This window comes from Ochotona curzoniae, unplaced genomic scaffold (assembly GCF_017591425.1).
Source record: "Ochotona curzoniae isolate NIBS_2020 unplaced genomic scaffold, NIBS_Ocur_1.0 contig_2754, whole genome shotgun sequence".
Taxonomy (NCBI): domain Eukaryota; kingdom Metazoa; phylum Chordata; class Mammalia; order Lagomorpha; family Ochotonidae; genus Ochotona; species Ochotona curzoniae.
In genome coordinates, this window is record NW_024465582.1 from 2341086 (window position 1) to 2360328 (window position 19243).

General features: G+C 55.3%; 1 protein-coding gene across 2 annotated transcripts in view; it reads left to right on the forward strand.

Moving 5' to 3' along the window:
• TENT4A (terminal nucleotidyltransferase 4A) overlaps positions 1–14025 on the forward strand; it is a 35411-nt gene extending 21386 nt beyond the window's left edge. Inside the window, exons 5-13 of one of the 2 annotated variants that reach the window (XM_040977389.1) lie at positions 1643–1750; positions 2589–2717; positions 5058–5271; positions 7563–7689; positions 8458–8558; positions 9091–9263; positions 10045–10203; positions 10918–11082; positions 11893–14025. In XM_040977389.1, coding sequence (XP_040833323.1) covers positions 1643–1750; positions 2589–2717; positions 5058–5271; positions 7563–7689; positions 8458–8558; positions 9091–9263; positions 10045–10203; positions 10918–11082; positions 11893–12087 — 1371 coding nt within the window. In that variant the 3' untranslated portion in view covers positions 12088–14025. The remainder of the gene's footprint in view (positions 1–1642; positions 1751–2588; positions 2718–5057; positions 5272–7562; positions 7690–8457; positions 8559–9090; positions 9264–10044; positions 10204–10917; positions 11083–11892) is intronic. The other variant, XM_040977390.1, reaches the window with a different exon arrangement.
• The last annotated feature ends 5218 nt before the right edge of the window (positions 14026–19243 follow it).

The following is a 19243-nucleotide window of genomic DNA, read 5'->3' on the forward strand; positions in this document are numbered from 1 at the left end:
GTGTAGTCACTAGCATTGCATTAAAGATTTTTGTTGTTGTTATTCTTTGAAAGGCAAATTTTACAGTGAGAGGAAAGACAAGAGGCAGGCCTTTCATCCACTGGTTCACTCCCCAAATGGCTGCAATGGCTGGAGCTGCAGCCAGTGATCTGGAGCTTCCTTTGGGTCTCCCACGTGGGTGCAGGGTCCCAAGGGCTCGAGCCGTCTTTGATGCTTTCCCAGTCGTAAGCAGGGGGCTGGATTGGAAAGTCTCAAACCAGTGTCAATATCGGATGCTGGCACCACAGAAGGTTAATGTGCAGCCCCTGGAATTGCTTTAAGTTGGGTTTGATCTAGGTGAGGTGTAGCTAAGATCTGGGCTGGCAGAAGTTGAGGCGTGGACTCAGTTGCCCACACGGGAGAGCATACCTCGCATTTCCTTGGTGCTCTGAGTGCTCTGGTTTGGGGAGGGAAGTGAAAACGTGCACTGGAGTAAGAGCAGGCACAGGTGTCGGGCAAGCATCTTGGAGAGCTCGCTGAGGCGTGGGCACTGCACTGCCAGCCCGTGGACAGTGGGAGCAGCAGATGCAGCAGCAGGCCCCCTCCTGGCCCGTCTGCACAGGGGCTCCCGCGGTGGCCGAGTGCTTCTAGGCCAGGGGTAGGGCGTCTTGATCTGCTGGGGACCGTTTGGACGTCTCTGACATTCACAAGCCATGCAGAATTGTCAGCTCTCGAATCAGCCTGCCATACATTGTTTGAATTTCGAGTCCTGCCTGAAGTTGCTGGGCACGGCCCCCAGGGCTGGCTGTATGCACCCAAGTCCTGAGTCTTGGCATGCTCAGCCTTCCAAGCCAGTCTGGTTGCAGGCATGGCTCTCTCTCAGGTTTTACAGGTGTGGATGTGGAGCACACGTAACTAGCCCCTGGTTTGCAGAATAGCTGGTAGGAGGCAGTTCCTCCAGGCCCTGTGGGCTTTGCCTGTGTGCCTGCCCTTGCTCCTCTGGTGTCCCTCACACAGGCCTCCCTGGCCTGCGGCTGCGCCCTTCCTGGGCTCCGTCTGTGGTTGTGCAGTCAATTGAAGCACCGCCCTCAGAAGAGCCCTGGTGACCATGGGGATTTCTGACCAGTGTTGGGTAGTCATTACAGGGAATGCTTGGGCCTAGTGCCTGAGGGTTTATGCAGCAAGTGCCGTTTGTTGTCTGTAAAATCTGGGGTTCCTGATTTCTGTGAGTAAGGGGAAGCCCTGACAATCCCTATGCAACTTTAAACACGTTCTGATTCCAGACTTGGGAGAATGCTGCATTATTAAAACATGACTCTTTTTCCTCCGAAGATTGATTTATTTTTATTGGAAATATATATTTACAGAAAGAGAATGAGAAACAGAGGGAAAGATGCTCTATCTTTACTCGCCAAATGGCTGCAATGGCCGCAGCTGAGCTGACCCGAAGCCAGGAACCATGGGTCTCCCACGCGGGTGCAGGGTCCCAAAGCTTTGGGCCGTCCTCTACTGCTCTCCAAGGCCGCAAGCAGGGAGCTAGATGGGAAGTGGAGCTGCCGGGATTAGAACCGGCAGCCACAGGGGATCCTGGCATGTGCAAGACGGAGGATTAACCAGTTGAGCATCAAGTCCAAAGCACATTGTTTAAATTAAATCTCTCCAGGTACCAATAATAAAACTTACGGATCAGGAGACTGAAGTTAAAGTGGACATCAGCTTCAACATGGAGACTGGTGTCCGGGCAGCAGAGTTCATCAAAAACTACATGAAGGTGAGTTAGCCTGTAGCTGGTACCCTCAGCGCTCCTGGCGCAGGAATACCTTCTGCCAACCCCTGCCAGCACTGCCGGAGGTTCCCAGGAGACTCACAGTACCATTCACATTGGCTTTTCTCCACTCACCATCTCTTTAGGCAATGGTTATTTTAGTGTTAAGAGGATCTTTGTAATTATCCAAAAGCCAGTTGCCCTGGCTCCAGGTGTGTCCTTGGCAGTTTGGGTCCAAGCTTTGTTGGAAGGGGGTGAATTGCAATGCAATTGAGGTTTACCACTCAGGACAGCCCCAGCCAGCACCTGGGCAGGGGTTGGCAGCGTTGGACCCCATGGATGTGTAGTCTCCTGGACAGGTGGCCCTTACCCCAGGGGAGGGAAGAGACGCATGACCTGCCTGGTGGCCTGGGTCGCTCCCTGGCTGGGCTCAGACACCTTGCTCCGTCAGCTCTCCCATTGCTCCATGCCACCATCACCTGGTCTGAAGGAGTGTTCCTGCCCTGAGCGGAGCATGCTCTGTGTTGGCCAGGCCTCCTCCGCCGTGCTGCCCTGCTCAGCTGTACGCCCTGTTAGGTGCTGTGATTCGCAGCCAGTCTCCCTCCCCTGCGGGCCTTCTGTGCCCATGAGAGTCAGCAGGGCCCTTCAGTCCCGGCTGGGGACTTAGAGTGGGGATCTGTGTGGTCTGGGTCTCCATGGGCCCCTCGGTACATTAATTCTTAGGTGCCTAATCTTGAGACTATACCTAGAGCTCAGATGAGCAAAATAATTGATTGTAAACTTTCTGTCTATAGTTTCTGTCAAAAGCATATTAACTAATTAATATATATATTTTTGTTTACAGAAATATTCATTGCTGCCTTACTTGATTTTAGTATTGAAACAGTTCCTGCTTCAGAGGGACCTGAATGAAGTTTTTACAGGGGGAATCAGCTCGTACAGCCTCATTCTCATGGCCATCAGCTTCCTCCAGGTATGAGTGTTCATCTCGTAGGCCCCTCTGCCCCATCGGGTGTCAGGCCACCCTCCTGCTCTTGTCCCCCAGGGTTCCTGCCGTGCCGCTCCCATCTGCTGTGCTCCCCTCCCCCTCCGCTATGCTCCCCTCCCCCTCCGCTGTGCTCCCCTCTCCTCTCCTCTGCTGTGCTCCCCTCCCCCTCCACTGTGCTCCCCTCCCCCTCCACTGTGCTCCCCTCTCCTCTCCTCTGCTGTGCTCCCCTCCCCCTCCACTGTGTTCCCCTCCCCCTCCGCTGTGTTCCCCTCCCCCTCCGCTGCTGTGCTCCCCTCCCCCTCCACTGTTCCCCTCCCCCTCCGCTGTGTTCCCCTCCCCCTCCGCTGTGTTCCCCTCCCCCTCCGCTGCTGTGCTCCCCTCCCCCTCCACTGTGCTCCCCTTCCCTTCTGCTGTGCTCCCCTCCCCTCCGCTGTGCTCCCCTCCCCCTCCTCTGTGCTCCCCTCCCCTCCTCTGTGCTCCCCTCCCCCCTCTGCTGTGCTCCCTCCCCCCTCTGCTGTGCTCCCCTCCCCCCTCCACTGTGCTCCCTCCCCCCTCCACTGTGCTCTCCTCCCCCTGCTGTGCTCCCCTCCCCTCTGCTGTGCCCATCTTCCCACAGTGTTGCACTGTTCCCACTTTGTGTCTGGTGGTGGCACCTTCTAGATGATGCTGCCTTCCTGTGGCTCCTTCATAGCTTCTTTGGAGCTCTCTTGACCTTGAGGGTAGTAAGTGCCTATCTGGTTCCGAGTGTCTGTTAGTCTGAGCTGGAGGAAACCATCTTTTCCGTTTAGAAAATTACCATTCCTTGATAAGCGATTTTGATTTGATTTTTGCATTTGATTTACACTGAAAACAAATGTGTCCCCGAGAGGGTTGGGAGCCTCAGCAGCTCGGTCAGCCCTGCACTCTGGCGCTGGTCTGCTTGTGCCTCCTGGTGCTCCACAACAGCCAGAAGGCCCGGTGGCCAGCTGCCCTGTGAGATGCAGCAGTGCTGAGCTGTGTCGTTCTGTGACTAAGTTGGTTTGAACAGTGTCTACTCTCTTTAAAGGCTCTTCAGTGAGAATTCTCTGTTCTGTACCCACTGCTGGCTGGTTGTGTGAGCTGCACCGCTGTGTTTGCACACACTTGTTAGTCTAGCCTTTGTGACCGTGCCTGCTTTGGGAAGTTTGCTGGCTGTCATTGGTACTACTGATGACAGCTACTGTGCCACCATGCCCACCATGGTGACTTCCTGGCTGGCCCTTGCAGAGAGGCTTAGGGCTGGGGGAGTCAGGTGTTACTCTGTGGTCCTTAGCGGTCTCACTGCGTTGTGTAGTTCCACTTCTTGGGGTGTGGTCTTCACAGCTGTTCTCCCTGGAGTCGGCCGTGACTCTGAGCCACAGGGTGCCCGTCTGCTGCTGCCGGCAGTGCTGCTGCAGTCTGGTGTGAGCCACCTTGAGGTGGTGCCCCTGCCAGTGCCATCCCTTTCTTCATGTCCCTGTCCTGCCGTGAAGGGTGCGGTGGCATTTGGCTCATTTCACAGCTTGTTAAGGGGAGGAAGCCAGAGCTGGCATGTGGCAGCCCCATGACTGAAAGGCCTCTTGTACTGTGGGGAAATGCGGGGGCACGGAGGCCAGAGTCATCTCCAGCCACACGCACCTGTGCACGCGCGTTTCCCGCTTCTATTGCTGTGTGGGTGCTGCATGCCCCTCCCCAGGGTGCTGGTGGCCGGGCCTCAGATGTGAGTGGTGCACAGTCAAGATGGCCACCTGCCGTGCCCAGCTGGGGAGATCGAGGAACGGTCTTGAATGTGTCGTGCCTGCCAAAGTAGAAACAGGTGGGAGCAGTGCAGGTCTAGACAGCTGAGTCGAACCTGGAGAGTCAGCATCACACAAGAGGGGCCCAGGTGGTGGCTTTGGTTCTGGGTGTCCTTGTAGAAAGGGTGGTGCTGAAGCAGTGCTGTCGGTGACTCGCGGGACCCCGGGGCGAGCAGGATATGCTTTGCTGTGTTAATGTGCAGGGCTGGTTGCCTCCCCAGCTCAGAGCCCTCAGGTCACCGTGTGCAGTCTGTTGCTGCCACCTATCGGTGGTGTGTCGGAATGATGAAGATGGCCAGAAGCTGACTGTCCACTGTTTAGAGGACGCTGTACGCTTACTCGTCAGTGTTTGGTGTCTTGTGGAAATGCAGATGCCTGTGTGTTTGCGGTTTCAAACAAGTGTCAGGAAAGGTTTGATTGTGCCAGTTAATCGACTGGGACCTGCCGCCCCTGCTTTCCGTGGTGCAACCTTGTGTGCCGTGTATTAGGATGTAGCTTGGACCCACCTGAACTGGGACATGGTGTTTTCCAGCTGCATCCACGAATCGACGCCCGGAGAGCTGACGAGAACCTGGGGATGCTTCTCGTAGAATTTTTTGAACTCTACGGAAGAAATTTTAATTACTTGAAAACTGGTATTAGGATAAAAGAAGGAGGTGCCTATATCGCCAAAGAAGAGATCATGAAAGCCATGACCAGTGGGTACAGACCGTCGATGCTGTGCATTGAGGACCCCCTGCTGCCTGGTAAGGGCGCTTCTGCATGTGCTGCCTGGAGCCAGGCAGGCCTCCAGGGCACCCTGGGTAGGGTGGGGCAGGGAGGTCAGGGCAGCTGGCACCTCTGGGTGCAGGTCCTCCTTAGGAATTCCTTACTGAATGCTTCCAACAAGTTTATTGTCAAATTGTTCAGATTCTTTAACCAATAATTAAGGAAAATATTCTTTCCTGTTTATAAAAGTGTGCCATTCACTTTCCAGAAGCATGTGACATTATATAAAGCGAAAAGCCGCATGCCCCGGTGGCTGCTGGTAGTTAACGCTGCCAGTTTGTTGCGTCAGTGCCTTCCCTAAGCATGCAGTTCCGTATGTGTGTGGGACGTGAGGAGCTGTCAGGATTGACCGAGCAGGCCACAGGAAGGTGCTTAAAGGAGAGATGACTTTACTAAACTACACTGCGGCCATCACCCCTGCTTTTAGAATGACGTACCTTGTCCAAGAACATACCTACTTAGATCTCAAAAAGTTGGGGTGACACAGCTCTTATTACAGAGGCCAGGATATGCAGGGTTTTGTGAATCACCTTCTGGGATGGAACTAAGCATTCAGTGTTGGTTTTCCAGTGTTAAAGGGATTGAAAAAGGAAGAGCAGCAGAGCCAGGAACAAAAGGAGAGGGTTGGAGGGAGACTGAGGGAGAGGTAGCTCGGAGGCACCATCACGCCACGTGCTCTTGGTTTGTGATGAGCCTCTGGTCCACAGACACCTCACTCCTCCAGGGGCCAAGGGCCCAAGGCCGGCTGCAGCGGCCCTGTGCTGGCCATCTTCTTAATCTTTGCCAAGCTCGTGAGCCCATGTGAGAACTTTGCAGTTTATATTTCTTCAGTGGTGAGCGAGTTGAACACCTTGTTTATTAATCCCACACTGTTGTGTGAGCATCTGTTACACAGGAAACTGTGGGTCGGTGCTGAGGGTGGCACACGGGTGACAGGAGAGGGGCTGTTCTGTGGGTCGGTGCTGAGGGTGGCATACGGGTGACAGGAGGAGGCTGTTCTGTGGGTCGGTGCTGAGGGTGGCACACGGGTGACAGGAGGAGGCTGTTCTGTGGGTCGGTGCTGAGGGTGGCACACGGGTGGCAGGAGGAGGCTGTTCTGTGGGTCGGTGCTGAGGGTGGCACACGGGTGACAGGAGAGGGGCTGTTCTGTGGGTCAGTGCTGAGGGTGGCACACGGCTGACAGGAGGAGGGGCCCTTGGCCTCTTCGGTGCAGCCCATGCCTCCTGTCCTTCACTCGGGCCTGCTCCTCTTGTGTGGAGGGAGATTGTTGGCTCACATGCCCGTTTTTCCTGCTTGTCTTTCACCTCTGTATTTGGTGGTTTTTGTTTCACCTCCTATATAATTGTATAATTTTTAAAGTTCTTTGGATTTGATATTTTCATTTTTTAAGGCTCTTGAAGTGTGAGATTGACTTTCTAAAAATCTTTCAAAAGGGAATATACTGATCTACTTTTTGTGTGTGCATGTGTAATATATATAGACTGAAATATGAAACCTTGTTTTTAATAAAAATCGAGCTCCTCTTGGTGGTCTCGCCTGGTCCTGTGTCAGTGGTTCTGTAGGTGTGCCCTGTGTCTGGTTAGCCCCGGAGACCTTTCCAGCTGCCCTTAGAGCAGTCTGTATCCAGGGAGCTGTCCCCTGTGTCTGCAGGTGGTGCTTTTCCATAAAAGATTTATATGCAGTTATATGAAAGGCAGTGTCACCGAAAGAGGACCAGAGAAAGCTGTTTATCTGCTGCTGCACTCCCCAAGGGGCTGCGCTGGACTCAAGCTGGAAGCTACGGACTTCCTCCAGGCCTCCCGTGTGGGTGCAGGGCCTAAGCAGTCGGGCCGCTCTCTGCTGCTTTCCCAGTGGCACTAGCAAGGGAGCTGGACCCGATGTGGAGCAGCCGGGACTTGAACTGGTGCCCACATGGGATGTGGTGTTGCAGGTGGCAGGTCACCTCAGGCACACTCAGTGCTCAGGGAAGTTTGGACTTTGGTGTGTTTAGCTTCCTTGTGGTTTTGCCTCGTGCAGAACGATGAGACTTTACTGCCCGTGTTTGCTCTGCCCGTCATTGCCTCCTGTCTGTTCACGTTGGCAGAGCGGGCCCTCGGTGCGGCCCTCGGTGCGGCGTGTGCACAGGTGCTGAGTTCTTCGCAGGCCTGAGGGCTCAGCCAGACCCACCTTGCTGCTGGGGCCTGGGGCTGTTTCTCATGTGAGAACATCAGAACACTTGGGTGACATCTTAGGTTTTTGGCAAAATTCAACAGCTGCCTTTCTCCTGCAGGAAATGATGTTGGCCGGAGCTCCTACGGGGCGATGCAGGTGAAGCAGGTATTCGACTATGCCTACATTGTGCTCAGTCACGCCGTGTCGCCACTCGCAAGATCCTACCCCAACCGAGATTCGGAAAGGTGACATCTTCTGGGCCCCTGGGTCCTAGGGGTCGCAGGCTCAGCTTTCTGGTGTAGCTTTGTTCCGTGAGGTCTGATAGCTGGGCCGTCCTGTTTCAGTAGCTCTTGAACTTGTTGGTGCGGGGGCTCAGGATGGCTGTATTTGATTCATCCTTGATGGAAAGGCGTTTCTTGTTGTGAACTTGGCATTTTCTTTAGGGGATTTGTTCTGGGGGTCACATGGTGCTGCCTTCTGGCTTCCAAAGCTTTGGATGTGAGACCTTTCCTCAGGCAGTTTTGAGAGTAGCACACTGACCGTTGAAGAGAGGCGTCCTGCACGTGTGCAGAGGATGCTGTGTAGAGGGAGCCACGGGGCGAGGCATGATGAGAACCGGGGGATGGGCAGGCCGGGAGCCGGCGCAGAGCCTCCTGGCTATGGTGGTGGCAGCCGGCGTGTGATTGGGACTGCACACAGCGGCAGGGTGGCACTCCGTGGCACTTGCCACCACCTCCACGCACATCTGTGCAGCGGCAAGTGGGAATGTTAGAACTTTGTGGTTGTTGCAGGTGGGACGGTGGGCTTGCTGCCCTAGCTAAGGGCGGGATCTCATGGTTCGCTGGCTCACTGGAAGTGAACCCCCCTGGCTTGTACATACTCCCACTGGCGCGTGAGCTTCCACGTTCCAAGTGAGGCCGCGTTACATGATGTTGAAGCCCTTTGCTTCGCTCGGCAGCCGGCGGGCTGTGCTGTGCACGCCGAGTGTGCTGACGGCCGTTGTTTCCATGCAGTACTTTAGGAAGGATCATCAAAGTCACTCAGGAAGTGATCGACTACCGCCGGTGGATCAAGGAGAAGTGGGGCGGCAGAGCCCACCCGACACCAGAGCTCGGTGAGGACAGCTCGCGCGTGCTGTGCAGACCACTCTGCTGTCCCTGGGCAGTGACTCGTGCAGGAGAAAGTTGCTTGTTTTTCTGCTAAGCACTCAAACACTGGGGGAGGGAGCCAGCGGTGTCCAGGAGAGATTCAGTGCGTGTCACCCCTGGAATTGTAGAGTTGCTAGTGGCAGCACTGAAGATGTGAGAAGAAATGGGTGAATTTAATTCTAACAATCTATTGTGTTCAGCACAGCTCAAACTGTCAACATTTTAAAACAAAAAAAAAATTAAATAATTCATAGCCTCTTTTTATACTGAATTTTAAAAACCCAGTATGTGCTGATACAGGTTCCAGTAAATTTATAGTTGGCAGTGATTTGCATATACATGTTGATGACATACTTAAGTATTTCCCAGTTATTAGGAAATTGAGTGTGATTGAATGAAATAACTGAGTGTAGAGCGAGCGTGAAGCGGACGGTCCGTCAGCCATGCTGGCACAGGGTTCAGTTCCTTGGGAACCTGGTCTTTGTCCTCTCTCCGCAGACAACAGGATTCAGATAACAGAGCGGATAGCCTTGTGCGGCGGGGAGCAGGCCCAGCCCGGGGAGCCAGGCTCGCCCTGCGGCCAGCGTCTGACGCTGTCTCTGTCCAGCCCCCAGCTCCTCTCCTCCGGCTCCTCTGCATCCTCCGTGTCCTCACTCTCCGGGAGCGACATTGTGAGTCAGCCTTACTGCCCTCAGCAGTGAGCTTCAAATGTCTCCCCTGGAGCTTTGATCACTGTTTCCTGGAGTCCTCCCTGGGCGGTCCTCCCAGCACCTTCACCTTCCTTGTAGGTTTACAACGCTGTTTGGAGGTGAGAGGTTAGGTTCAGGGTCTGTTCTGTGTTTCCTTGAACATTCTTTCTCAGCTGTGATGTCACTTGAAGAAGCCCGCACTGATGTTTCACAGCCAGCCTCAGTGCAGAAGCAGGGCCCAATCCCCTCCGTCTCATCTCCCTCCACGCTTTCCCTTCCCTTCTCTTCCTCCCTGTCTCCCCCTTCCTTCACTCCTCCAGTCTCCCTCCCTCCCTCCTTCCCTTCCCTCTCCTCCCTCTTTCCCCTCCTCTCTCCTCTCTCTCCCTCCTTCCCTCCCTCCTTCCCCTCCTCTCTCTCTCCCTCCTTCTCTCCCTCCTTCCCTCTCTTCTCTCCTCCCTCCCTCTCTCCCTCTTTGGAAGGCAGAGAGGAGGATGCCTGCCACTTGGGGCTGGCTGACCAGAAGCTGGGCATCAGGACCTCAGCCCAGGCTCTCCTGCGGTGGCAGGAACCCAGTCCCTTTGAGTTGTCCCTGCTGGCCGTTTGCAGGGTCAGCTGGAGTCAGGAGCCAGAGACAGGTTGGCTCCAGTTCTCAGATACGCAATGCAGGTATCTTAGCCGTTGGCGAGTGCCAGCTCTCCGTGCAGGGTCTTTTTCTACTTTCCTGCTTTTAAGAAGCTGTCCTTATTTTTTGTGTTGATTTAAGGATTCGGACACGCCACCCTGTACCACACCCAGTGTTTACCAATTCAGTCTACAAGCACCGACCCCTCTGATGGCCAGCTTACCCGCTGCCCTGCCGATGCCCAGTGGCAAATCTCAGTCCACACCTTCCAGAACGTTGATCATGACAACCAACAATCAGGTATATGCCCAGTGGCCCTGGCTGTCTGCAGGGCCTGTTGGGAGCTCCGGCGGGCTGCAGGTCTGTGCTCAGCCTGGCCAGCACTGCTTGTGCCTTCCAGAGTTGCAGGGGCTGGAGGAGAGATTGGCACCATGGCCTGGTTTGTGCTGATAGTTGAGGTGAGGCACGAGTGCCATCCGGGTGTTAAGAGCTCACAGCAGGTTGTGCAGAGTGTTCCTGAAATGCTTAGGTGAGACCTGCCTCAGTGCCTCCCCGGCCCGTGCAGCTCACCGCCAGGTGGTTTCAACCCCGAGAGTCAGCGGGCTGCTGAGGACCCCTGGGCCTCTGGACCCTGTTCCCGAGCAGGCCGCCTGGGGCGAGACTCCTGCTCCGTCCACACCCCTAGAGTCAGCACACGGGAAAGCAGGAAGGCTCTGTGTGCATGAATGACTGCAGCCAGGGCCACGGGCCGGGGCCAGAGCAGGCCGAGACCAGTGACCGCTGTCTGAGAGCTCACGGTTTCGTGAGTTGCTGCTTAGTTTTGAGCGAGTTTTCAGACTTTCAGACTTGGGTTTCTGGCATGCTCCTGTTGGAGTTCAGCAGCCAACACAGCAGCCTCCAGCCTCCTGCAGCCTGTTCCTGGCAGCACCAGCTTGGGCTGGGCCAGGCTTGAGCCTGGTCCTGGCGGTCTCCGTGTACTTTTGGACCCCTGTGGATGCCTCTGTTTTGTTCTAGACCAGGTTCACCATCCCAGCGCCGACCCTCGGGGTGGCCGCTGTTCCTTGCAGACAAGCTGGCATCGAGGGGACAACGTCACTGAAAGGTGTCCACCACTCATCATCCCCAGCCGTCCCTTCTGCGTCCCCCACCCCACTGTCCAGCCCGCATCTGTATCATAAGGTGGGTCCTGTTCCAGCCCCGCCTGGCGCAGCCCCGCCTGGCGCAGCCCTGCCTGGCGCAGCCCCGCCTGGCGCCCCTGGGCCGTGCGGCCATTGTACTTTCAAGTGCTTTAGCAAGTGCGTGTGAGGCAGCCCTGCAAAGGGCAGTGCTGTTCTGAGGAGTCGGCTTTATGCAGGCTTTCCCCTGTAAACAAAGGTAGAAGAATGTGTCAGTATTTCAAAATGTAATACAGGACATTCCTCTTTTTCTGTTGAGCCAGTAAGCAAAAATCTGAAGTTGGCAGTGAGCGGTCCAGAAGGAAGCCCATGGTGCTTTGCAGTGTGCTTGTCAAAAGCACGGGGTGGGGGCTCCCACAGCCGTGTCCTGCCTGCCGCCCGATATGCCTGCCCACGTGCTGCTTTCTCAGCTTCTTGCTCCTGCTTTCTGCTCTGGCACCTCCACAGGCCACTTGCTTCTGCTCCCGTTGTTGGGACGAGCTGTGGGCGGGGGCCCCACAAACGTAGCCCACTTGGGCATTTACAGAGGGTCCTCACGAGGGGGAGGACGGTAGAAGGGACTTCCTTCCTGATTCTTGGATCAGATGGGACTAGTTGGGAGTGCGATTCTCAGTTGGTGAGGTTTAACCCTACCGCACGTTCCCCTGCCCGCCGTTCAGTGTGGGGGACGCCTGGGCCGACTGTGTGGGCAGTGTGTGGTGGGGCACTGGCATGTGCCGCTCCAGTGTCTCCCTGTGAACCTGCGGCACAGGGGAGGTGCCCTGCGTGGGGTCTGCCTGCTGGGCTCCGACACTGCTGTCCTTGGTCTCTCCAGCAGCACAGCGGCATGAAGCTGTCCATGAAAGGCTCTCACGGCCACGCTCCAGGCGGCAGCTACGGCTCCGTGGGCAGCGGCGGCGTGCGCCCCCCTGTGGGCAACCGGGGCCACCACCAGTACAACCGCACCGGCTGGAGGAGGAAGAAACACACGCACACGCGGGACAGCCTGCCGGTGAGCCTCAGCAGATAGTGGCTCTGCTGCGCCTGCGTCCCAGCCTACCTGCGGCCTCGGCGCCGCGGGGCCCCACCAGCCCGGTCACTCTGCATGTCTGCCTGTGTGCTGGTCGCGTCGGCTCCCGGGAGCGACGTGTGCTCATCCGTGCGGCCTTAGCGGCGTGGGCGTCTGCTGCTGTCCCGGATCCGCCGCGCTGCGCCGGGCAGGTGGGCGGCTGTGTGTCTTCATCTCGCGTGGGTCAGAGCCACCGAGGAGAGCAAGCCCGTTGCCATGTCACGCCCACTGATGGGCCGGAGGTCGTCGTTTCACTGCCCTCGTGTTTGGTTTGAAGCTTCGGAACTGTTTTTCTGTGTAAATATTGAAAACTTATGATTTGTGCAATAACTCAGATATTTTTTATTTAATTTCGTATTTTCACATAAGTTATATTTAAGGGAGGAGGGATTTTTTTTAAACAAGCTTAGATCCTTTCCCAAGTTGCATTTCCTAAGTTGGGTTCATCCATCGTGTCCGCTGTTGTCAGAGGGGCGTGGTCACGAGCGCTGTGCTGGGGGCTAGGGGCGTCAGTTTCATGTTTTTGCTTTTGGTCAGTTGCGAGTGGAGGAGCTGGCAGCCTGGCGCCTCTGGGGGCCTCAGTCCCGGGGCCTGGGGCGTGCTGCCCGGCCTCGCTGTGGGTCCCAGCTCTTGGTGAGATGCGAGTGGAGGAGCTGACAGCCTGGCGCCTCTGGGGGCCTCAGTCCCGGGACTGGGGCGTGCTGCCCGGCCTCGCTGTGGGTCCAGCTCTTGGGTCTTGCTCTGACTGTGAGTTCTGACATTTTGGTTTTGTTCTTTTAATCTTGACAACAAATCCAGCATTGAAAGTGCCAGAAGCATAACTTTGTAAGGGGAGTAGTGTCACGGAATTCCACCTGACGAGCACATGGCCTTGGACACGCTTGAGCGAGTTTCAGGCCCAGCCTGTGAGGAGGGGCTGGCGAGTGGCAGCACAGACAGGGGTACCCAGTTTTAGGAAGTGGAGAAAGGAGTCGTGTTGATTCCGTGAGGAATCGGCGTGGCAGTATGCCTGCGTTCTGTTAAGAGCAAATCCACGAGAAGTGCCCCGGCCGCTGGGAGCGGCGCGGGAAGTGTCAGCCACACCGCGGGGGCGCCGGCGTGGCCTGAGAGCGACCCGCACCCACTGCGGAAGCCTGCAGGCTCACTATGCAAGTGTGCTCCGCCACGGCCACCACTGTCCTCGTAGCCTTGTTTGGAACGTGAGCAAATCCGTCCTGCCTAACCCTGAGTTTCCACAGCCCCGCGGTTGTCCCAGGGGTGGGTTGCGTCCTGTGGCCACCTGGCTTCCGTTTTCAACATGGGCCTTTGGGCCCTGCTAAACACTACAGGGAGGTCGGTGTGTGACGCCCGCTCATGGAGGTGTGGCAAGGAGGTGGCAGCTGTTTGTTGCGCAGCTGGGTCCTGGGTTGCTGAGTGCGGATGGCCAGCAGGGAAGCTGAGCGGTGTCTGCTGTGCCTTCTCCAGGAGCCGCCCACTGCTGCTGCAGGCGCCCTGGAGGCCGTCGGCAGAGCGATCGAGAGTTATCCAGAATATTTAAAAATATTTAAATTGTGAACCTATCGATAAGGAGTATTTATACAAACTGACCCGTAGGCCTGTACTAATCTCCACGTTAGCAATATTGACTGTAACGCACATTAAGGACGCCACTGCGGCGACGGCAGCGAGTGTCCCGTGGGGTGCACATTTTAAAGCTCCATTCATAGAGCCGGTTCCATGTTTGTGTCCGTCATGGCGAACCAGATGAATTGGCCTGGCTGCCACTGTGGTCACACGCTACAGGTTCAACAAAAAAATATCATGTTTCGATTTTGTTTGTGTGTGGACAGCAATGTGGAAGCTAAAATTGACATATTTTTATGTAAAGTTTTTCTATTCTTTGATTTTTAATAAACTTTGGAAACCAGCTTGGTGTTTGTGTCCGCTTTCCCCTCTAGGGAGATGGCTGGGATGGGAGTGGACTTGCAAGGGGAGGGGCGTGAGGGCGGCTTTCTGGTTGGTGGATTCGGTTGGCATGTGGTGCTTTGCACGAGGACTGAGCGCGAGAAAAGCAACAGGATGCTTGGTGTCCTCACCTGCTGGAGTGAGCAGGACCAGGGCGCCCCTCACTGCCGCTCAGACAACCGTGCAGACCGCGGGACGATCCCAGTGCTGCTTCCCCTGTAACACGATGGGAAATGAAGAGGAAATTGGTTGGAGTTTTTGTAAGCCAGTGGATGATGGTCTGTGAGCAACTGCAATGCCCTTTGGTGGTGATCCGGAGCCCTGAGGTACAGTGCCTCGTGCCTCACTGAGGTGGGCCTGGTGGGGCAGCTCCCCTCCACCTGAAATGGTGCTGCTTCACACAGCAGCTCGGGCCTTGGCATCCATGCCAGGAAAGAGGGGGCACGGTGGAGGACAGGGTTCACTGTCGGTCAGAGAGCAATGGCAGGGAGCTGCAGTGCTTCAGGAGCGCAGGGCTGGTGGGGCTGCTGCTTCCAGGCTGCGGAGACAGGCAGATCCAGGTGTCACCAGGGCAGCTAGAGTCGGCTGGCAGCTTGTGGAGGTGCAGGCCGATGTTGGCTTGGCTGGCACAGCTGACATCCATGTCGTAGGCAGAGCCGGCAAGAGCAGTGGAATGGGCCCCCAAGCGCATGGTTGCAGGGGACCAGGGAGCCTGCACCCAGGAGAAGCCAGGTTACAGACAGCCTGATGGAGTAGGGGCTTGCTTAGCTGTCTAGGCTGTAAAGCTGACTCTGCTGTCTTTGGGTTCCCAGACCAGGGAAAAGGGCCTGTCTAGGGATGGGGCCGCCTGTCCTCACTGGCAGTGCCCCGTGACTCAACCCTGACATCTCAGTGCGCTCTTCATGGCCAGGGCTCCCCAGCCTTCCTGTGGAGTGGCTACAGGATTTCCAGGGCCAGCTGCTAGGAATCCGGTGTCCAGCAGCCAGGCACTGGGGCACAGATGTAGACATGGCGCTCGTTGCCATGCGCGTGCACCTGCCTGCTGTAGTTCCGCCTCCTTGGCAGTTTGCCCTGTGCAGTTTGCCATCAGGCTCACCTGCGTGATTCATGCCCATCAGCTAACGTAGATAGATGGAGGAAGGGTTGTGGTGAGCCCCAAACACAAAGCACCCACGCATACTTACACATAAGCACCACACAGACACATGTATAAACATACACAAGTGCCCATATCATACAGGTACACTCCCATGCAAGTATATGTATAATGTGCATATAGACATATACACATGTAATATACACTCATGCACACATGGAGACGTGCACAAATACATATTACACATAAATACAGATGTGCTCACTCATTTGGCCATCAGCTCCTAGGGACAGTCCCCACCTCCTTGGTCCTCTTAACAGGACTGCCTCTCACTCGCCCTGAGACTGCAAACCCCTGCCCTGGAGGCTGCCTCCCCATCCTTCCTTCCTAGGCCACTTTGTGTAGTGCCCCCTCTTTTAAAAAGATGTTTATTTTTATTGGAAAGTCATATATGCAGAGAGGAGGAGAGACAGAATAAGATCTTCCATCCGATGGTTCACTCCCCAAGCAGCCGCAACAGCTGGAGCTGAGCCAATCCAAAGCCAGGAGCCTGGAGCCTCTTCTGGGTCTCCCACACGGGTGCAGGGTCCCAAGGCTTTCGGCTGTCCTTGGCTGCTTTCCCAGGCCACAAGCAGGGAGCTGGATGGGAAGTGGGGTTGCCAGGATAGGAACTGGTGCCCTTATGGGATCCCAGCGCATTCAAGGCGAGGACTTTGGTCACCAGGCCACCACGCCAGCCCCCGCATTCATTGCCCTTCTTGTCCTCTCCACCGTGCTGAAACCTGCACCTGTCGCAAAACTATAAGCTGCATGTGGCTCTGTGCAGTGGTCCCCTTGGCAGCCCCTGACCCAAGACTCTGCCTTTCTCCCTGCACCCTTGCTGCTCCAGTGTGTGCACTCGTGCACCAGGGATCTCCTTGAATATCCTACAGGCCGCCGACTGCCACCATCTCTGGTCCTCCCCAAATCAGCTGACTCTTCGTTAGCTGGAATCATCCATTTCTTGTCACCCCATCTGTTCTGGCCTTGTCCCTTGATCGTCCTCTTTTCTGGGCATCAGGCTTCTTGGCCAGCCTGCATCCTGAAGACCACAGTGGCCTGCTTCTCTGCTCTAGGGCCTGGATGCACTCCAGGGACAAGGCTTTGCACTCAGGGGCTCCGTCCTGTCACTTCTCCCCTTGTACTGCCTGGGTGCACAGGTTCCCCCTGCCACAAGCTGCCCCGCTCCTGGTACAGGGCATCCAGGTCTGTCCACCCCAGAGCCCACCAGTGTATCACCAGACTCCCCATTGCAAGGATCCTACATTTCTTTCTTTTTTTTTTTTAATTATTTCATTTCATTTTATCTTTGGAAATTATTATCATCATTCTATGATACAGTTCCATAGGCCTTGGGATTTCCTCTATCCCTCCCCAAATCCCCCCACCCCCCGGAATTCCCTATATTATTACAACAGCATAGCTTTTCATAAACAGTCACATGTTCATCATTGCAGGCGTGGACAATGGCAGAGTCCAGCTTCCTATTGTCAAGATACAGCAAATAGTTTCAGTAGTAGTCCATCTTTGATCTGGAAGTAGAGATGCACACTGCACTGCATCCTCACATCTGGACATGCTGGTCTCCATTACACAGTCACCATGCAAATAGAAATTTACAACGCCATGAATTTCTCAAGGTTTTGATGGCTCAACAGTCCTGAATTGCTGGTGAGCCTACCACTCCAATCACGATGAGATCTCTCCCGAATCCGCTGGCTGCTATAGTCCACCTTAGTGTCTCCGTCGGCCCAGATCACTGCCAACGCTTGACTGGGGTAGTTGATTAATTTGTTCTGTCCTCCGTCCTCTACCACGGTACCAGGTGTCCTCTGGAGGCTCCGATGTACTGCCATATCCTCCATGTGCATTTGGCTATGCTGTCCACTGCCCAGTCTGAGCAACTGATGAGGCCCAGCTCTGATACAGGCATTCCATGGTCAGAATGTGGATCTGCAATTCTCTCCTCGGTTAGGATTCTGAGTCCAGCGGTTCAGTTGGTAGGAATCACCAAATGTCATCTGAGGCCATCCCAGACCTGATTCTTGTGTGTTTGCCAATACGTCTGTCACCCACATCAGCCTACACACACTGATAGTTGCAATTGCTGGGTCAGTTCTGTCTCCAGCCCCGTGTTTTACACAACCCAATGGACGATGCAGCCCAGCTGATCCTGCCCACCACATTCTTAGCCTTCACGTGAACCAGTGAAAGCTGCAGTGTGTCCCTGGGCTCCTCCCTCCATCTCTTGACTGGTGGCTTGCTTTCCAGCATTCCAGGCAGTGTGCTCTGGGTGAAGATAGGGGGCGGTGTTGTCTCAGTCTTGCAGATGAGGCTGGGCAGGAGGGGACCCTCAGGTAGCTACTGAAGGGGAAACCCTGGGCAAATGAGGCTGCGATTTGTTTCTTTGTTAAAAAACAAGAAAGATCCGTGGAATCCTCACAGGGACCAGTCAGATGTGGCTGGGGACACCGGCCCTGGGGGTCTTCTGGGGGGGGATCTTCTGAACCACAGATACCCACTGGTTGCATTGGGGGTGGGTGTACCCACCGCTGAGGTCCAACACAGCCAGCCCTACAAGCCCTCAGACTGAGCAAGAGCCAGGGGCCCCTTTGTCCCAGGGTTTGGGGTAATGCTGCGTGTGCCCCATCCCCGGGGTGTTCTCTCCCACTGTCCCATAGGCAGGGCTGTGGGTGGAGTGGAGGGCCTGGACTCTGTCCATTTCTCTCCATGACCATCATGGGAGCGCTGAAAGGTGGTGTTCTGCAACCGGCCTTTGTTCTGTCCGTGGGCCTCCTCCTGGGACTCCTTCCGCACACAGGGGGGCCACCCTTCCACAGGCCCACACCATGTGGCCCCCAGCTTCTTAACCCCTTCAGTAAAGCGTCATTTCCACCTTGTGGCTACTGTGAAGAGTGCTGCAATGCACGTGGGAAAGGAGATGGAAAGATGATGTAAAGTTTGTTATTTTGATTTTCTTGGTGTGCACAAATCCAGTGACATTGAATACACTCACAGTATCGTGTGAATATCACCGCTGTTTCCAGAACTTTGTTATCACCCCGAAGAGAAACTGGGCCCTCAGCTCCTGCTGTAGCCCCAAACCTGTGTCCTTTCTCTAAGTTTATATATTACGGATTTTGTTATTGTTGTTAGAGAGAGGGGTCTTTCACTGCTGGTTGACTTCCCAGATGGCCACAGCAGCTGAGGTTGGTTGGAACCAGAGGTTCTTCCAGGTCTCTCACAGGCGTGCAGGGACCCGAGCAGTGGGGTCATCCTCTTTTACTTTCCAGGCTACAAGTAGGGAGCTGAACTGGAAGTGGAGCAGTCAGAACTTGGGCCAGTGCCCACATGGGATGCCAGATTGCAGGCAATAGCTTTAGTTGCTGTCCCTTGTGGATTTTCCATGCACATGAATCCTCAGGGAAATCCCATGCCAACCTGCGCATCTCCCACAGGCTACACAAGAGCAGTTCCTTCCATAAAAGCTGTGTGAATTTGCAGATTTGGGGGCCAGTTCTTTTAAGAGGAGGCTCAGCAAGCTGCTTGGTCCCCCCTGGTGCTGCCTCAGTCCCACACTTGATATTCTCATCCTTCTTGGCCTAACGTTGCCTGACTCCAGCACTTCTTCCTCAGTGAGTTCCAAACTGGAGGGGCAAAACTGGTGTGGACATCTCAGAATCCCTGCTCTTCAGTTCTTCATGTGTGGCTTGTCGTCATGGAAAATTGGGTGGAACAAGAGAGGAGTGAACCAAGTCAAAAGGCATTGCCTTCATCTTAAGCCTGTTCAGGTTCCAATGAGCAAGTGCACAGAGAGCTGCACAGTATTCAAAGGACCATGAAACCTTCGCAGTCCCAGTGCCTGATGTGGTCACTCAGGATGCTGCCACAACCCTGTGTGAGTTCTGACTGACCTGGCCTTTGAGCCCTGGAGGCTGAGCTCTTAGCAGATGTCATCCGTGTCTGATAAGCCCTGAATAGGAAGCACCTGCTGGGCGGTGTCTGCCACCTGCCCCTAAGGAGAGTGTCATTTGCAAT